The sequence below is a fragment of the Balearica regulorum genome, chromosome 6 (assembly GCF_011004875.1).
Source record: "Balearica regulorum gibbericeps isolate bBalReg1 chromosome 6, bBalReg1.pri, whole genome shotgun sequence".
Classification (NCBI taxonomy): domain Eukaryota; kingdom Metazoa; phylum Chordata; class Aves; order Gruiformes; family Gruidae; genus Balearica; species Balearica regulorum.
This window is the reverse complement of record NC_046189.1, coordinates 3487835-3506190: the sequence shown is the minus strand read 5'-3', so window position 1 is coordinate 3506190 and position 18356 is coordinate 3487835. Positions and strand designations below refer to the sequence as shown.

Sequence of the window (18356 nt, the reverse complement as noted above, 5' to 3'; positions counted from 1 at the left end):
CCGGGAACTCATTCTCTACTAAATACACACACATATATGCAATTCAAGAGTGACCACTACCCTTACCTTCATAAATTAGCCTATAATCATATCATGATTGTTGCGCTCATTTTCTTTCTTCAGCTTCAGAAAACACTTTTCATTTACCTAGTTTATACTTTCCTATTAAACTTGTACTCATGCTCTCCTCCTTACCTTCCCCTCCCTGAAAAAACCCCCAAAACCACCAGAACACACCACACTGGCACACTTATCCTTCTCTCTGCTGCCTGGCATGAGGTGATACCACCTCTGGAACACACCTGCAATCCTGCCCCACCACAGGGCACAGCAGCAGCCTTCCCCAGTAACCTTCCCACATCTCACACTGCAATTCAGAGTGATTACTTTCAAAAGCCCATCTATTTCTGCTATATAATTTCTCCAACTCTGCTACAGCAGTATGTTGCTTCTCATTAAGTTTCCAGAAGAATTCCTCAAGTCACCTTGTATTTCAAGCCTGGTTTACTAAAGCCATCCCTCCGAGCACACAACCCACGAGACCAACAGCAGCGACCGCTAGCAGGAGGTCCTGCAGCCCAAGCAAGGGCTGAGCCCACGCCAGCAGCAAGCGTGCTCACCGTCAGCTAAATTTTAAAATTTCCAAAAGAATCTACTATGCAGCAATTTCTGCTGTCAATTATCTGTGCCACGTACAATAATTTCTGCCAAAAGAAGAGCTTGAGTATGGTATCGTGTAGCCCTCACTGTTGACCGATGAGCTTTACTACACTGTTGTGACCAATCTTTTGTGTGCTCCTCACCCATGGCTAGCCTACAGATCCGGCACAGGGCACTTTAATAGCTTTCTAATGAAGCTGGTGCTCATTCTACCTACAGAAACATTCATAACAGAACAAAAATCTCAGATACCTGGGGCTTTTGCATCGATACTTCTTTTGTAATGGCAAGCAGAACATTAGTTAAATTACATATGTAGACTCATGAGGCAAAAGTCACTATTTTAAAATAGGGAAAATGAAGCACAAAATAAAGAAATGTCACTAATATGAGCTGGTGGGCAGGAGAGGAGCCAATTTCCAGTCCAAATCCAAATTATTAAAACACCCTACTCCACTGCCAGCGAGAGCTATACCGCCATGTTTATAGCTTGTAATGGTAACATCTGGAAACTTTTAACCCAGACCAACAATATAAATATATTCTCAAGTAATCCATGCTCCACAAGCAGCCTGTCAGGGCATGTACATTGCTTTAAGCATGAACAAGTACATACGCATGCAATAAATTTATTTATTGCTTTTTAACTCCTGTAACTGGCTCTAAAAAGCCTTCTGTAGCAGTAAAGCAAGTGCTTTAAGTTCTGGTTATTCAACATGGCAGTAGTGGGAACATGCTACTTATTCTGCTGAAAAGTTTGCGAAGGAAAATGAAGATGGCAGACAACAAGCTGTACAGACGCCAGTATCACAGTACAGCCTCCTCCAAGGAAGGAGTAGGTGCCAAATCTCTTGTGCTGATCGCTGCTTGGGATTTTCTATATTTATGGTTTCTTTTATTATATTTGCAAGATACTTGTGGCAATGAAAAACTTCCTGCAGCCATCCTTACTAGCATTACCTTGCATCTGGGGGCTGAGATTAAGCTATCTGGGAATAAAAAAAAGATACAGAATATCCAAGCTTGCAAAATATTAAATAAACATGTAGTCACACTATGTAATTTACACCAGTGAATCACAAAACAGATTGTAGTGAATATCTGGCTTAGCTTTTACTGAATTTGGTATTTCAGGGCAACATCCCGTACCAATTTCTATTTATACAAAGGAGTTTTCACAGATTTTCAGATCACTAGAGCTCTTCAGTTATTAACTGCACAGCCATGCACACAAGCTTTACCTTTCATACCAAAATTTCAATTTACTAGGACACCCTTTGCAACATCAGCTTTTAATCTTCAAGGAGGTCATCAGCTCCATTAAAGTTATCTGCAAATTAGATGGTAACACCGCTGTCAGGTGCCACGACACCCGTATTTACTTTGCTTCCCAAAGAAAACACGTACTGGTTGTTTACCACGGATCTTCCAAAGGCTGCTCAGCAAGTCCCATCACTCAGGCCGTAGGCGCAGCAGGCAGTTTGACAGTAACAACGCTCATCCGCAGCCCAGGCTCCCTGACTGCGGTCCAGGTTGCAAGAAACATCCTTCAAAAAGCAGCAACTGTGGCAGAAAAAGGTTCCTCTCTTCCAAAAGCACTGCGCTTGCAGCAAGATTCCCCTGCAGCTCTTGCTTCTGGTGTGTTTGCAGGTAGATCTAACCCTGCCGTGGCTACGGGGTGCTAAGACACATCCAAACGTGCCTCAGCGAGACCAGATGCTCCAGCACAAAGCTGAGCATGGGCAAACTGCCCGAGTGCTGCTTTTGCAGGCTGATTACTGTAGCCTGCACCGACAGCAGTCTGCTATCACGTCCCAATTCAGTGTTTAAAAGCTAAACCGAATCCTTCTCCGCACCCTAGAGCACAGATGTACATTATTCCTACTACATAGTCTCACACCCTGCCCCCCCAGACTCCTTACTTCTTCCCTCTCCTTCAAAATCTATTTGAAAATAATTAAATTATTATTGCTGTTGGCCCTGTTACGTCTACTCTGCTGTTTCATAAAACGCACGTCAACAAATGCAAGTTTTAAGCCCTTCTGGTTCTCATCACCGGTTTGGGCCACCTTTGCCAGCCCATGCTTACAGCCCCATTCTAATAGCACTGCTTTAGCTTCCAGAACTTCAAAACAGAACACTGCTCTCAGTTTCTTGGAGAGAATGACATTTAGTACAGCTCCTCCTTGTCAAACACAACAGGAGCAGAACAAGCCTTTTTGGTCGTTATGACCATTCCTACACTGGAAGCCCAAGATCTCCCACATGCCGACATGCAGAGGCACAGAAACTTTGCTGATGGTATAAAAACAACTACCTCTTCCAGAATTCGAGAGAGACCACACCAGGCATTCAATCCAAACGCTTTGGAGAAGGTAACGTTTTGCCAAGTACAGTTTCTATCATTACTTCTGCCAACAGCAGACCATCATTTTTACAGAACGGAGGCGACCACAATGCCAGCTTCACAGCAACGAAGCAAAACAACTCGAAAAATAAAGGAGTTATACAAGGGCCAGGAGTCTTCCATATTCATTAGATTTATAATGAAGTGATAAGAATCCACCCCCCCAATGCACACACAAACAAGCTGCATACTTCAAAGTTTCATATTAAACAATCATTACTAATTAACCACCAGTGTTTTCTGTGAATAATTTTACTGGCTTCATCAAGATAGAACTGTTGCCACAATCCCAAATTTTTTTTTTATGATCAAGTAACTGAGCAGCATTAGCTCCATGCAGACTATTAACGTTTCAGCCAAACGCAGATTAGCCCTCAGAATATATACATATATATCCAGGAAAGAAGATGATCAAAAGACACACCCCCCCCCCAAAAGCCTTGACCATACCTCTTTCTGCTGCCTCTCCAGTTCTTTCATTCGGATCTCCCGTGCCTCTGCCCGCGCCGCTCGCTTTGCTGCGAGTCTTGCTTCAGCCTGCGAACAGGAACACAGCAATGAAATAACAGCTGGACAATTCAACGTGAAACACACTTGTCAAGCAAGGCATGAAATAAGTAGACTTGACTCGGCAAGACTGTAAACACATCTGTAGGAGTTAATTCCCTATTGCAAGTAATGGCCCTGCCTTCCATAACTTGTTATGCTTCATAGGCAGGTAATACACCCTCGTGTAGTCACTACCCTCGGTTAGCAGTTGGGTTTCAGAGTGCCCTGCGTTTCTTTAATTACTATTTGTGTGGATAGAGAGGAAACAGTGAAATTTTATTTAAGAAAGGCGGGTTTTGCTCTTGGTTTTTTTTCCTGTGGCGCAGATTATTTTTTATTAATGAATTAATTTGACCAACAGCAAACACATTACGTGCCATTTTTTTCTAACCGCTGATGTTGCGCAGTTAGGTAAACGTTGCTGTTCGGCATGACTATGCGCAACTAAGGCTGAAACGATGGAGGCTAGGGAGTAGGGAACCTGAGAAAGCACATCAACTCAATTAAAGTCTCCACACGTCCATATGCAAGTCCAAACCTCTCTGAAGTGGAAATCTGCCGTGAACGGGCCTCTTGGGAGACCTACAGTGCCTTCTCATCTCAGCCCAATTGGAAGTGCTGGAACATGCTATACGGTAACATTTTTAATATTCTGCTTTTAATCCCAGGCAAAATCAGTTAGTCTTATAAAGAAAAAAAAAAAAGTAGAATTAGCTCAGGCTTGGTACAGCGTGAGACTGTGAGCAGTTCACCCAGCGTAATTCAGGGAGCAAAAGGCATCGCTCAGCTGGTCACCCCGGCGTTACACCCACCTCCTTTGCTTCTGAAACCTTTTACTGGAAGTACAGCATCCCATTTAACTGGAAAAACTGCAATAATATCCAGGTCAAGCATATAGAAAATAAAAAAACCACCAGCGCTTTCACTAGCGCTTCTAAACAGAAGGAAAACCAGGAAAAAAAAGGTGTAATTTCTTTTCCCTCTGTAAGTATATTCATCACTCAAACTTGAGGAGAAGGGCCACAGTATTCAAAAACCACAAAACATGGAAAAAAAGAAAAACAAAAAAGGAGCAGTTGGCTGAAACTTTCAGCTAACAGAAAAGGGCTAATGAAAGCCAAGCACAAGCTAGTGTATGGGAGGACAAGGAGCCTTACAGTGCTGTAGATCTGAAATCCTCACCAATGATAACAGAGCCCAAAATATACAGTCACTAGGCCAAAATTTAAGTTCACATCACCCACCTTCTACAAAACCCCACCACAAACAGCGCCAATCCCTAAATACTGCCACTGTTCAGCTATCAACATTCTCCCCTATTTTACCGCATTGCTCCTAGACCAGAACTGGTAGGCAGGCAGGTTCCTTTTTCACAACTACCGCGGCTCCGTCCTGCAGACACAATCCATTCAAATGAACTGAGATTTTAATTCTTGCCACACAGACAGCTTCAAAGTTACTCGTAACAACTGAAAAACCTTCTCAGAGGGTAAAAGCATCCATGGCAGAAGCAGCAAAGGGTTGGGTTTGTATAGAGTGCTGCTCTCTCCGGTTCATTGCTTGAACTTCAAGGTAACCGGCTCCGCCACAGAGCGCCACATACCTAGAGCAAACCTCCACGCTCGCACCCAAAACCTGTCTCCTCTCGTCATCGCACGGTGCCGTTACTTACGGCAGGCTCCTGGGTGTAAGCATGTGTTACTACCAGCGTTTTCAAGGGGCTTTGGCTTCAACAGCCCTTACCAACCTGAAGCAGCAAAAACCCCAACCCCACAGCCCTGCTGCTGGGCAAATACTAGGCGGAACCCTTGCCAGGCAGCATTTTTTTGATTTACCTGCAACGTTTGAAATCATTTAAGACGCCAATTATAAAAACGTGCTGCAAGATATATGCTAAAGGTAGTAAATCACAGTACTGGAACAAGTATGGTATTGCCAGTAGCCCTCCAAACATAACGTGTGTGTACCCCAATGAAGGGGAGTCTTGCTCTAAGGACTCCAGCTCATGAATGATTTTTTGGGGAGAGAGGGAACAGCTTTAAACACCACCTTTGAGTCCTTACTCTTCAGGGATGCATTCCTTCACCCTGACATGCAAACTGTAAGACGACTTAAGAAACAGCACAAAAATGGAAATAAACAAACTTAACACTGTACCTGCATTTGAAACCTGCACCTGACCTGGGTGAAGAACAACATCAGCGCAAACAATGAGCTGTACTTTTCCTATATGGAAAACAAAGGGCCTTAAAGTCTCCATAAGCAAAATACACCAAACAGTACAGAACTGTGTATCTTAACTTCCCACCTGCCAGAAAGACAGAAACAAGATTATTTTGATGTTAAAATTATTGTAGATACCATCCTTATGAATTTCAATAACCAGCTGAGCTTTCATGTTAGAAAAGCTCTATGCTTGCATGTAAAATTCAGATGTTGTGCTTAATACAGACATGTAAACGTTTCCCCTTCTGTCTTCCTCATAGGATTAGAGCCAGCCAAAGGATTTATGTGCTTGCTAGCTATGTTGCAGAATTATACATCCTCCAGAACTGACCACAATATACAGTGAAATGAAGTAGCTTGAAAAATGGGGAAAAGAGTTTAGCAAGTTATTTTAAGGCCTCCCTGAGAACAAGGCTCGCCAGTTCCCTAGATACCGATACCAGTAAATTAAATTAGTTTTACTTTGTGCAACACCCTAGTCAATGACAGATTACATGTATGATACATTCCAGTGTTAAGTGCCAACCCATGGGGTGTCTGTCATTTATTCTATTTCAGCTTTGCAGTCCTCCACCTGCTCATGCAAAGCCAATATGTAAACCTTTAAGACATGCAAGAGTAAAAACACATTTTCACTTAGTATTTTTGCCTAACAATGGCTTACATCTTGGAACAAGCACATCTTTTATTTATGAACTTTTTCTTCCTATGGCCACACAGCTCTTCAGCGTTAAGTATCTTTCAATACAAACAAGAGAAACAATATATTCTGGATCCTTTTAAATAGCTTTTTAACTTTTTAAAGTTAAAAATCTGCCATTAGCACATACTGGTACCTTTGTAAGAAGTCAACAAATTGTTATTCCACCCAGAGCAGTAGTATTTTAAAGCAACTCATTTTTATCACATCAAAACAAGGAATTACAGAATTGTCTAGGCTGGAAGGGACCTCAGGAGGTCTCTGGTCCACCCTCCTGCTCAAAGCAGGGTCAGCATCAAATTCAGATCATATTGCTCAGGGCTTTGTCCAGTTGGCTCTTGAAAACCTCCAAGGCTGGCGGTTCCACAGCCTTTCCAGGCTTCTGCTTCGATGCCTCACCATCCTCACAGTGAATACTGGTTTGGTTTTTTTCTCCCCTGCATCATGTCAGAACCTGCTGGCTTTCATTTTAAAGCCCACCGTCTCATCCTCCCACCACGCACCTCCAGCAAGAGCCTGGCTCTTGGCTTCTCAGTAACCTCATCTTGTATGTCAGAAGGCTGCTGTTAGTTCCTACCTTAAAGTCTGGTATTCTGCAGCAAATACTGTAAGTAAACTGGCTGTTGATATTTTTAAACACATTCACAATGGTGTCTGGGTGTTATCCAGATGATTACACAATTATTTTCATCATGGTTCCCAACAAAAACACCAGCTCGTTTGTACTGGACAAAGATGGTTTGTAAGAAACAGGCCATCCTTCCTTAAAGGGTTTTCAAATCCACAGCAAAATGAGACTACGGGTGACAAGAAATACACAAGGAGAACAAATTCTCAGTGCGATGACCTGATCAATACAATAAGCAGTAGTCTCCGATGGTAACAGTGGTACAAATAGCCTTGAGGTAATGAACGAAACAAACACTTCCATCAAATACAATTTACTTCGTTTCCTCGGGAAAGGCTGGTTAAGAAAGATTTAATACGCTCTTACTCATCATTCATGTCCCTTTGGCACTTTAACAAACAGGACCACGAGTGTCCGTGGGAGGGTAAGTCAGAGCTCCCAAATACTCACCGGTCCCCCGGAACATCCTCATCTGACAAAGAGCAAATCAGTCCCCCAGCTGCACAAGTCCAACGTCCTATCGTAGTGTTTCCAAACCCTACTCATCTAAGGCTACACGTGAGCCTTTGGAGGGTGTTCTCCAACACGGCAGAAACACATTGTGCTATCGTCAGGCTGCTCATTGAACGATCAACCCGTGCCTTTCATAATCCTGTTTCTACCATGCTTTAATTGATATAGTTAGTTAATCCCAAGGAACCTTTGTGATATTCTGTAGGTGGCATTGTTGACAAAGCAGGCATCACTCATGTGCTCAGAGGAAGTAAATCAATCAGGGCAGGGATGAACCCACACCTAACGCTTATTGTGTACGATTTTATCAAAATCAAACTAAAAGTCTAGTAGCAACCTTAACGTCCAGCAAATTCTGCAGCAGGGAGACAGCCAGGAACTACTAGATAGAGATTTTCAGGTGCAGAAGCATAGCTGACCTACTGACAGGAGTAGCCACCCCAACAGCAAGCCACACGGCATGGACATTCATAACACGACCTCCACGGTCATCTACAGACTTTTAGACTAATACATAAGAGTGCCAGATTTATTATGGACTTCTTCCTCAAAAGCAGGGGCACGACTAAACTTGTCTGAGTTTGTTGAACCACGCTCTTTAAATTTAGTCTTGGACTCTGTTTTCACATTAATAGTTCTGTGCTATAAATACTTTGCTTTCTCACACATCTTGCAAACAGCAACTTTAACTTCACATTTCTCTCTCTGTGCTGACTAAACCAAAACAGGCTCTGCCTGGGTGACTTTGGCTTTCATCCAGCCCAGGCACTTGTCAGAAGTGACTTGGGTCTGGCTCTAAGGGCAGGGGCAGAGACGGACACCGTGGCCTGCAAGAAACACAGCTGAACATCATGAAATCACCAATAAATTCACATAGACTTCTGAAATTCAAACTAGAAAAGCTAAACTGAGAGCCTCATGGTTGCTAGCAAAATTAACTATTCAACAGATTCAAGATGAAAAAAAAAAAATCACTAAGATTGAAGGAACTAATCTTAAAATCATCTAAAATTCACTACTGACTCAGCGAGCAATACAGGCCTCAATCAAAAGTGACAGATCGCTGGCAAAAACAGAAGAATAAAAATATGAAGCCTAATTGCATGCATTACAAAGCTTTTGTAACTTCCCGTTCATGAAGTATTGCTCATCTGACAAGGAGAACTGGCAGCTTCAGCCGTACTGTGCACGTCATACCAAAAAAAAAAAAAACAAACCCTCTTAAGGGGCTTCTGTAAAGCCCCGTGTCCAAAGCAAGAGGAGATGGCAACCACACTGCTGAGATGAACACAGAAAAATAATCTTAATTTATATAACTCCCTCAAATATTCCAACTACATGTCCTGCATTTTTGTCATTTTATTGCAGTTGCCCAGAATCATTTACAGCCCCCAAGCCCCAAAACAAGTATACTGTTGCACTGCAAAATGCTCGTTGCTTTTGTTGGTCCGCTTGCTCGGCGCTCGACACCCCTGCTTAAGGGTCACGTTAGTTTTAAAATAAAAACCCAGTCCTATGCAGCAGGAGATCTTTATCCTGCCTTGAGGAATTCAGTACGTTTAGCTCTGAACAGGGGAAAATTAAGCAGCTTGTAACCTGGTTCACTACTGAAGTACAACTGCATCTGAAAAAAAAAAAGCCAAACCAGCTATTTGATATCAGCTGGAAGCATCTCCTCCGGTCTGCAGCACGAGGCAGCGGGGAGAAGTGGGAGTATGAGATCTGCAACTGATGGAGAGTTACCTCCTCTTTAAATACCACTCATCAAATGAGGCGAGGTCTGGTTGCACCCACAGCTAGCGCTGGCGGGGCCAGCGTATAATGCACAATGGTTACGGAAGCGACGACTTCCTGGCCCCGAGCGCAGCATTGGGGAAGCTGCATATTCATTATCATTTTGATGAGAGAATTATTTAGGTGACTTCGTTAGGTAGAGGCTAATGACACACATCCTGAAGGTGTGCATTCTCAGACCTTTTCCCTTATGAAATGTCCAAGAGTTCATTGTTCGACTGGAAGCCCCAAGAAACAGCCAACAAAGACAGGAAATTATGCTGCTTTTTTGAGCAGTGAAAAATGACTACGTTGACTTGCCACATAACTACATACATAAGAGTTTTTGAGCTATACAAAGCACCCCTTAATTCCAATGCACTCAAAATTATCTGCTCCTAAGACTAGTAATCAAAGTTAGTACCATATTTTTTGTGGAGGACTGAAGTGTTAGTTTGCCAGCACCAAACCATGCTCAGAAAGCTCTCTGATCCCACTGTCAGAGAAACTTTAAAACACAAGTCTGCCCAACTAAATTGCACCTGCTCGCTGAATACAACTACTATTATGCATTTCTGCAATAACTATGCTCGGACCGATTTCAACTGAAGATACAGCCAGCAAGTCGCTTTTGGGGCAAGCATAGTTTTTCATGACTGATGCCATCCCATTCCAACATTCTGGATATAAAGTCTTTTCCTCAAGTGTTATACAACTGTTTACTCTATTTACAGAAGTCATATGCTTCATTGAACAAAAGAAATCTGGGAAGGTTTGTTGTACTAAAGAACTTAAAGGACAAGCAGCACTCGATTCGCAATATTCCTCTAACACGGCTGACCAACACAGCTATCAGGTAAAACAACTGCTAACCCACGGCAAAGTTTTTCCTGCCTCCACTTGAGTTACAAGTGACCTAAACCAGCGAGTTCCAGGAGCTCACCATGAGTTATCACGCGCTCCTTAGCGGAAACAAGAGCGTCTACAAATGACTACTATGTTTAGAGGTCAAACCAGCCTCTTTACCTGACATTTTTTTCGTTTGAGTTATAAATATAAACATACCTTGCACCACACACTCATGACAATGAGCCTCTGAGTCACGTAGGGCTCGGTCCATCCACATCCTGCGTAACTCCTCACCTTTCTCTTAAATCCAAATTAGTATTAAAAGGCAGCATGTTCACGAGCCTTAGCCTACACGTGAACATAAGGATTCCCTTCTAATACCCACGTACCAGTGTCACTGGTTAGGCAGACAGGCCCATGGGCTTGTCTAGCAGCTCCTCTCCCGTTCATACGGTGACAGTGGTGAACCGGAGAGTGACAGTTGATGTCAACGGCTGACTAACCCACCCATTAACGTTTTACAGTCACAGAGGGCTGTTCTGAAACTTTATTTAGAAAACATTTAACAGGTTCAGTAGGCATATCTGCTCCCACACCAAACCGAGCAGCAAGCAGTTTACATTTTCGCCTCTGATTTTTAAAAAGAAAACCTTAGAAAATTCCGTGCGCTTTAAAGAATTACCTACCTTAATAAGACCCTCACCAGCACCCACCCCTGCAGAGCTGCCCTGAGTTACAGACCGTGGTCCCAAACCCCGGCCCGCTCCCCAGGTCCCCAGATCACCCCGTTGGAGCTGGGACAGCGAGGGCAGGGGCAGAGGGGAAGCCTGAGGGCAGCAGCGGAGAGGCACAGCCCGTCTGACAGAGGAGCAAGGGGCGCACCCCGCCGCTCCGTGCCACCGCTCCGTGGAGCGCCGGGGCCAAAGCCGCGCTGCCCGTTTTCCCCGGACACGAAGCGGAGCCCGAGCGGGCTGGGTGTAAGCTGCCTTACCTGCTGCCGGGCGGCCGGGCTGAGGCAGTCGCCCGCCGCCTCCATGGCTCCGGCCCCCCCCCTCTCCGTTCCCGCCGGCCGTCTGTCCCCGCCGCTCGGCGCTACAGGAAGCCGCCCGGCCCGGCTCGGCCCCCCTCACGGCTCCGGGGGGGCGGAGCGCTGCCGGGACCGGCCCCGCGGCCGGGGAGCCCGCGGGCGGCTGGGCGCTGCTCTCGGCGGCTGCAGGGGGGCCCTTCCCACCTTCGGGGGGACGGGGGGGGGGGGGGGTGTCTGGGCGGCAGAAGGGAGCCCGCTTAGTACTCTGCTTCAGTCATCGGCCCCCAGAGGTGATTACTAGAGAAATCCCCGCCGGACCCCGGCAACAAGCTCCCCTTAAGCAGCTTGAATCGGAGAAAGCAATTCTGAGAACGCCTTCAAAGCTCATAACCTGCTTTTTATGCTCGAGGACGAGAAACACCCTCAGGAACAACCCAACAATTCCCTGCTCAGTACGTCCGCCCTCCGGGCTACATATCCAAGCCGCTTCTCCGAGCGTGCTGGAAGGTAACATTCAGAAGCACTTGAACAGATGCCTTTTTTTAATATATATATACACACACACACTCCCACATCAACTAGCATTTGCATCGCAGAAATAAACCGCGTAAATGTTGTTAATTTCCTGCGATTATATCAGAATGGTGTGCTGGGTTGCGTAGAGCTGAGCTTAAAATGAGTGATCAGCGCTGGATATGCCACTGTTGGGTTTATTCTTTAAGAAATGGCATACACTAAGCAATAAAAAAAAAAAAAAGGCAAAAGAAAAGGCCAGGAGAAAAGAAAAAAGTCTAATCGAGGTCTGAGACTACTGCAGGAATAGTACCTAGACCAAAAAAAAAAAAGGGGGGGCATTCTGTATTTCAAAAGGTCTCTTATGATGAGCTGGATGAGCCTAAAACACACTAAGGGAAAAATTAGAGGGACTAAAGGACACAAGTGTTTCAAAAATGACACTAAATGGGACAATACCCCAAGAACAATTCAAGGCACGGTCAGAACAGAAGTCTCGGCTCCATGGAAATTAGTGCCATCCCTCGATTGCCCCTGATTTTGACATGCACACACCTAGCCTCTCCCAAAGCTTAAACAGCTCATTTTATCCACTGCAGTTTTGCAGCAGGAACAATAGAATACATGAAGAGTCATCTCTTCCTGGCACCAGATTTTCTCTGGTTGCAGAGACAAGCAAAACAGGTTGCTCCTTAGCAACTAAACCCTGCACGCTCTCTCTCCTTCCTGGTCAGCCGGCGCAGGTTGGGGAGCCCTGCGAATCCTCCGCCCAGCGACTGAGCTCAGTTTTTCCATGAGCTGCCAGCTGAGTACAGAGAATCTGGTTTTTCACACTGGCAGAGCACACGCTGCCATGCTGCTGACGGTATTTTAGCTAATTTGGAAGTGCTGGCACTACTTTGCATTCAGGTGGCAATACTTCAGCTGGATTCATGGGCACTCTCTAGACCCCAGCCATGTCCCTGGAAAGGCCAGACATACCTCCTTGAAAGAAAAGACATTAGGGATGTCTAGCTTGCACCCTGGCCCTCGGAGAAACACTGGTTTAACATAGGGAAGCTTTGCATTTGTAAAACAGACTGTGGTTTTACATAAGTCATGGAATCATGGAACGGCCTGGGTTGGAAGGGACCTCAAAGCCCATCTAGTTCCAACCCCCTGCCATGGGCAGGGACACCCTCCACTAGCCCAGGTTGCCCAAAGCCCCATCCAACCTGGCCTTGAACACTGCCAGGGATGGGACATCCACATCTTCTCTGGGCATCACGTTCCAGTGTCTCACCACCACCAAAGTAAAGAATTTATTCCTAATATCTCATCTAAATCTCCCCTCTTTCAGCTTAGGGCCATTCCCCCTTGTCCTATCACTCCATGCCCTTGTACACAGTCCCTCTCCACCATTCCTGTAAGTCCCCTTTAAATACTGAAAGGCTGCAATAAAGTCTCCAAGTCTCCACCTTTCATTAAACTCCAAAACCATCTGTTGAGCCTACAAACTATTTCTTCCTCTTGATTTGCATTTTCCTTCATTACAAGGTAAAGGCCCAACTCTGTTTAAAAAAATAAATCTGAACTGTCTTAAATCCACTCCGGTGTGTGTATGACAATAGAAAAAAACTGATCAATATAGAAACGATACACATTCCTGCGAAGCAGGAACATAATTGCATGCCCTTCATTAGAAAAAGTCAGGCTGAAGCCACTCTGAAAGTTGATAATTGGAGATTCAATGATACGCTATAGCCTTGTGTTCAATTTCTCCTTGGTAAACCTGCTAGCTGGAGGATAGGATAGGTGTGCCTGCATAGCAAAATACACAAAACAAAAGGAGAAAGGGAAGCCAGTTCACATCGTCGGCCCAGCACACTTCATAGGCAGTCAACATTCAGTACAGAGAAAACATCTGCAGTTTAAATCTCTGTTTCACAGATATCCATTTCGTCCCCCAGTATGACTTATACTGAAATCAGGAACATAACGTGATCGGGAAATGGTTTCCCATTCAGGTGGTGTAACATACAGCCCTAACCCTGTTATTTAAGGCTGATAAAGTTCCTAATCTGCTACATTTCCCTTATCCTCCATCAGCAAGAGCAAAGCACACCAGAAATCTAGAAGAACTGAAGGAAGACCCTATGCAGCAGTGCTTTCTGTCCCAGCTGGCTGGCTCGCCTGGAAATGCGCCTTGAGCCTTAAGCCTCTCCGTTACAGAGCAAACCTGCCTTTTGTGAACAGCCCGGAGTCCAAGAGAAGTTATGTCCTAATTCCCAGAGACTGCTCAGCATTTAATTTTGGTGTAGTAAACAGTATTAAGCATTGCAGAAATCCAAAAATCTTACTCAGTTGTGAAAAAGGTGCTTCTGGGCTATGGCAGCTCACCCCAAGGTAGCCAAGGGCCAAGCACTGAAGTTAATTCTTCAGGAAAAATGTCTTACCTTATATGTAGAAGTTTTAACAGAGAAGGAAAGGAAACTGATGCTAACAGTGTAAATCTGAAGAATGATAACAATTCAGCATGAAGAAGTATGCATATTTTCATTTTAGCTTAAAATAGACAATTTGTTCCAGTTTTCTTGGTTAATGAGAATTAACCTCCCCTTAAATTCACTGGCAAATCTGTACAGTTTTTGTACTATCTGTCACTTGAAAGATACACCAGAGATGCAAGTACTTCTTATAAAATGCATGAATTACTGAGGACACACCACCCACCCCTCCTTTTTCTAATTGCTTTTTAAATCAACATGGAATCCAAGCTGTTTGGTTTCATTTGGAAGCGCTGAGGAAGCACTTCATACCTCAGGACAGATTAAGACACACGAGAGTGCTATGGACCTGCTGGGCAGGAACTTAAGGATCAGGTCTTTTTAATTCTAGCAAACTTCAATTTTTCAGCAATACAGCATTCAAAACACACACTTCAGCGTGTCTGAATTGATTATATACGAAGTGAGGCCCATTCTGCTTGGATTTCCAAACAGGTCCTGACAGATTTCCCAAGAACAGGAATTCTCTTTACACCCACACACACACACACTTTCTCCCTCATCCCTCCTGGCACTCAACACTCCACTGGATCCCACAGACACTGCAGAATAAAAAGCAAGCGCATACAGTTCTGTAACTACAGGAGCTGAGCCACAATCTAGGAAGCCAGTGATGCATTTTACTTCATTGCTCACCAAAGCTACGTAGCATCGTTAAGCTGATAGCACTTAACTTTGACTCCTTGCCCTTCGAACTGCTGCTATGTAACTTGGGGGAGCGGAGGAGGACGCAGCACCTAGAGAACATTGTCTGAAAGTGCATATTAGTCTACCTTTTCTTTTTTTACTCTCTTAAAATGCAGCATTTATCTAGTCATACCTCCCATGCATTCAGAAAGATAGCCAAAGGATCTGAAGTTCTGCTAAATCTATCTTCAGCACACAGTTCTTGTGCCTGTGCATTTCCCATTTGAAATAGAACACTGCAAGAGTGACATGAATTCAGGGAGACATCCAAGCAGGAAGAATGTTCACAATAGAAATACGCATTACATGTAGTACAATGCTAAATTGAGCATAAGAAAAACAGGTAACAGAAGAAGGGGGGGGGGGGAAAGTCAGGTGACATTTTCAGAAACCTGGTGAACTGCAAGTTCATCTTAAGTACTTCTAAGCAGAAAAAATTTACGGCACTTAAGATAGCAGCTCCATTTGTGACGACACAGGCTCCTTATCTCTCCGTGGTGAACACACCTCACCTTTGCAAACATACATACACACACACACACACAAAAAGCATGCTTGCACACAATACATTGTATTTCTCCACAAATACAGGCTTAAATCCTAAACATCAGTTTCACAGAACTGCAACTCTTTGCCCATAACTACCAAAGAATTGCGTCAAAAGAAAGCGGGAAAGACCACACAGTCATCTTTAAGTTACGTTACAATCACTGATAACGCAAATAAATTCCAAAGAAGCCTGCCCTCCAACACAGGTCACACCCAATTGATTATTTTTGTCTTCGGGGTGTGTTATGTGCCAGAGGTAGTGTAAAAGGCATAGAAGCAGGGCTTCGGGTAGGAATAAAATAATCAAACCCTTCACAGAGAGGTTTAAGCACTGAAAAAACCCCTGCAACACGAGCACGCTGGCTCCAATTTGGCCCACCCCGACATTAATTCTTGAGCAGTCACTTTGCAACACGTTTAATTTATATGTCACCTACATATAAATTAAACAAGCTCAGTTATGTATCTAAAAAATGAAATTCTATTGTGTATTTCCTTTTTTCCTTTTCAAGTAGCGTCCCTCGGTATCACATTTACTACTGGCTTTCCAAATAGGGGAACAGACAAAGCAAGCCACATTTGTGGACAAAAAGGTTGCAAGAAGAAAAATTTGGTTACTCAGGCTTCCCCCCCCCCTTTTTTTAAAAAAAAAAAAAAAAAAACAAAACCTCGTTCATAATCTTGTTGTTCTAATGTTCAAGAAAGTCTATAAAAAAAAAAATCTAAGGAGTAACACCCATCTGAAGTCACAAAGACAGAAGAAACTACGCATGCATCTCACTTCATCATCCCGGTCCGCTGTGGGCATCCTGGCACCCTTGCAGCTCAGTTGGCAGAGTTAACAAAACCTCCTTGTAAACCGTAACCAAGGCAATGAACTCAAGTATACACAACTAAGTGCTTCTTAGGAAAACAACGTCCGGTTTTCATCACCAAAATGTACTGCCAGTATCAATAGATTATTTTCTAGTGAGGCTAGAACGCGACGCAGCGAGGAGGAGGAAGGAAACCGCTGAACCAGGCGCAAGTGTCTCTGGCCGCGCTGAAGTCAGACAAACTGAGTCATGCTAGTGGGGAAGCTGGAAGACCCTTGGGTAGCCTATACGTGGCGTCTTTATCATTCAGCTCAGGGAATTCATTCAACTTAAATTCAAAAGCATTTTGAGACGGAATATATTAATGCCTTGCTACTATCAGAAAGCTTCAGAAATTTGAAATATGGGTTTATGGAAAGTTACGTGATCTTTCTGTTTTAGAAGAGCCAGATTTAAGAATAGTTCCCATAAGCTAATAAATTCCTGACCTACTCAAACTTTTCTGTTCCTTTGCTTAATAATGAAAAAAAAAAAAAAAAAACCCAACCTAAAAAAAGACCCAAACCAACAAAACAACCAAACCACAGAATTTTAAAACATTAGTTTTGGTTGGGAGCATCTCATAGAACCTGAGTATACAGACATCTGTGTAAAAAAAAAAAAAAAACAAAAAAACACAACAACAAAAAAAAAAAGATCCAGTAAGACACTTTTACTTGTAAAAAAGTGCTTCTCTGCTGGTGTATTTACACTATTAGGCTTTGCCATCTCCCAGGCATCTCAAACCTAATCAGCTTTAAAGATGGGTAAGCTGCATTAACCATTTCCACGACTGCAAATTTTGGAAAACCAATGGTAATTTCCAAGAACACCATGCAGAAGGGCAGAGTTTCTGCACCTCAGTCCTACCCCTCCAGTAGGAGCATCAGGTGGGGAAACGCAAGCAGCGTTTGAAAACTCTGGGAGCACCACAGTTACCTCATCAAGCTCTCCAACTCAAGACACAAAGAAAAAAAAAGACAACCAACATCCAATTCACAGTGAAAACCAAGTCCAAAAATTCAGACTTACAGCTAAGCGTAATTATGGTTTCAGCTGAAATATTTGACTTTATCCCCTACAGGGAATAAACTGGTATGGGATCTTAAATGTACAATGATCAGATCTTTAAGATCCTTTGCAAACACTGAAAAATCTCGTTATCAAACATCTTAGCAAAAAAAATTTGACAATTCACTTTGAGAAGTGTCCAATTTTCCCCTACAAAGGGGACGATAAGGACACCTACAGAGGAAAACTGGCCAAAGAACTGTTACAGTGCTTCCCATGACCACCCCGACTGCCATCTAAACCGGACTCATTCACACCATGCAATCCTACAGACTGAAGTTTGGTGGGAGATTAAACAAGTTTTTTCATGAAAAGTTTTTCTTGCAAGGGCGTTCCAAGGCTGATTTATTTTGTTTTTAAAGTTTCTCAGAATGCCAGAGCTTTGTTATTCTCTTTTCATTAATTCCCAAGCACCAGGAACAGGGAGTATAAACAGGCGGACGCTCCCCTCCGGCATGCCGATAGTGCTATTGCGCGTTATCTGTGTTTAAGGGGTCAGCATTCTTGGTCTTCTTGCTTAACGTTTTGAGCCAAACACTTGGAAGAGGAGGAGGGGAAGAGACCCACGACTAATGAGAAATTTACACATGAACACTGTCCACTTCGGAGAAACATTTGCCTATGTGTTTGCCAGGAAACCCATCTTGGAGATATAATTTAAGCATGTGACCAGAGGCTGAAAAGTCTTGTTGACGTGGACCTTTTTTCCCCATAAATAAGGGGAATGTTTATTTTGCAGAATGCTGCAGTGAACAGCATATACGGCTCTACGATGTAAAAGACAATTAGGGAGTTGCATCCTAC

The 18356-nt window shown here is 43.8% G+C and overlaps 1 protein-coding gene across 45 annotated transcripts in view; it reads right to left on the bottom strand.

The window, feature by feature from the left end:
- LRRFIP1 (LRR binding FLII interacting protein 1) overlaps positions 1-18356 on the bottom strand; it is a 114458-nt gene that overhangs the window by 60700 nt on the left and 35402 nt on the right. For 36 of the 45 annotated variants that reach the window (XM_075755983.1, XM_075755986.1, XM_075755991.1 and 33 more), the window contains exon 2: positions 3518-3604. In XM_075755983.1, the coding sequence (XP_075612098.1) occupies positions 3518-3604 (87 nt within the window). Of the gene's footprint in view, positions 1-3517; positions 3605-11296; positions 11416-18356 lie in introns of those variants that run through there. The other 9 variants (XM_075755997.1, XM_075755996.1, XM_075755953.1 and 6 more) reach the window with 1 other exon arrangement.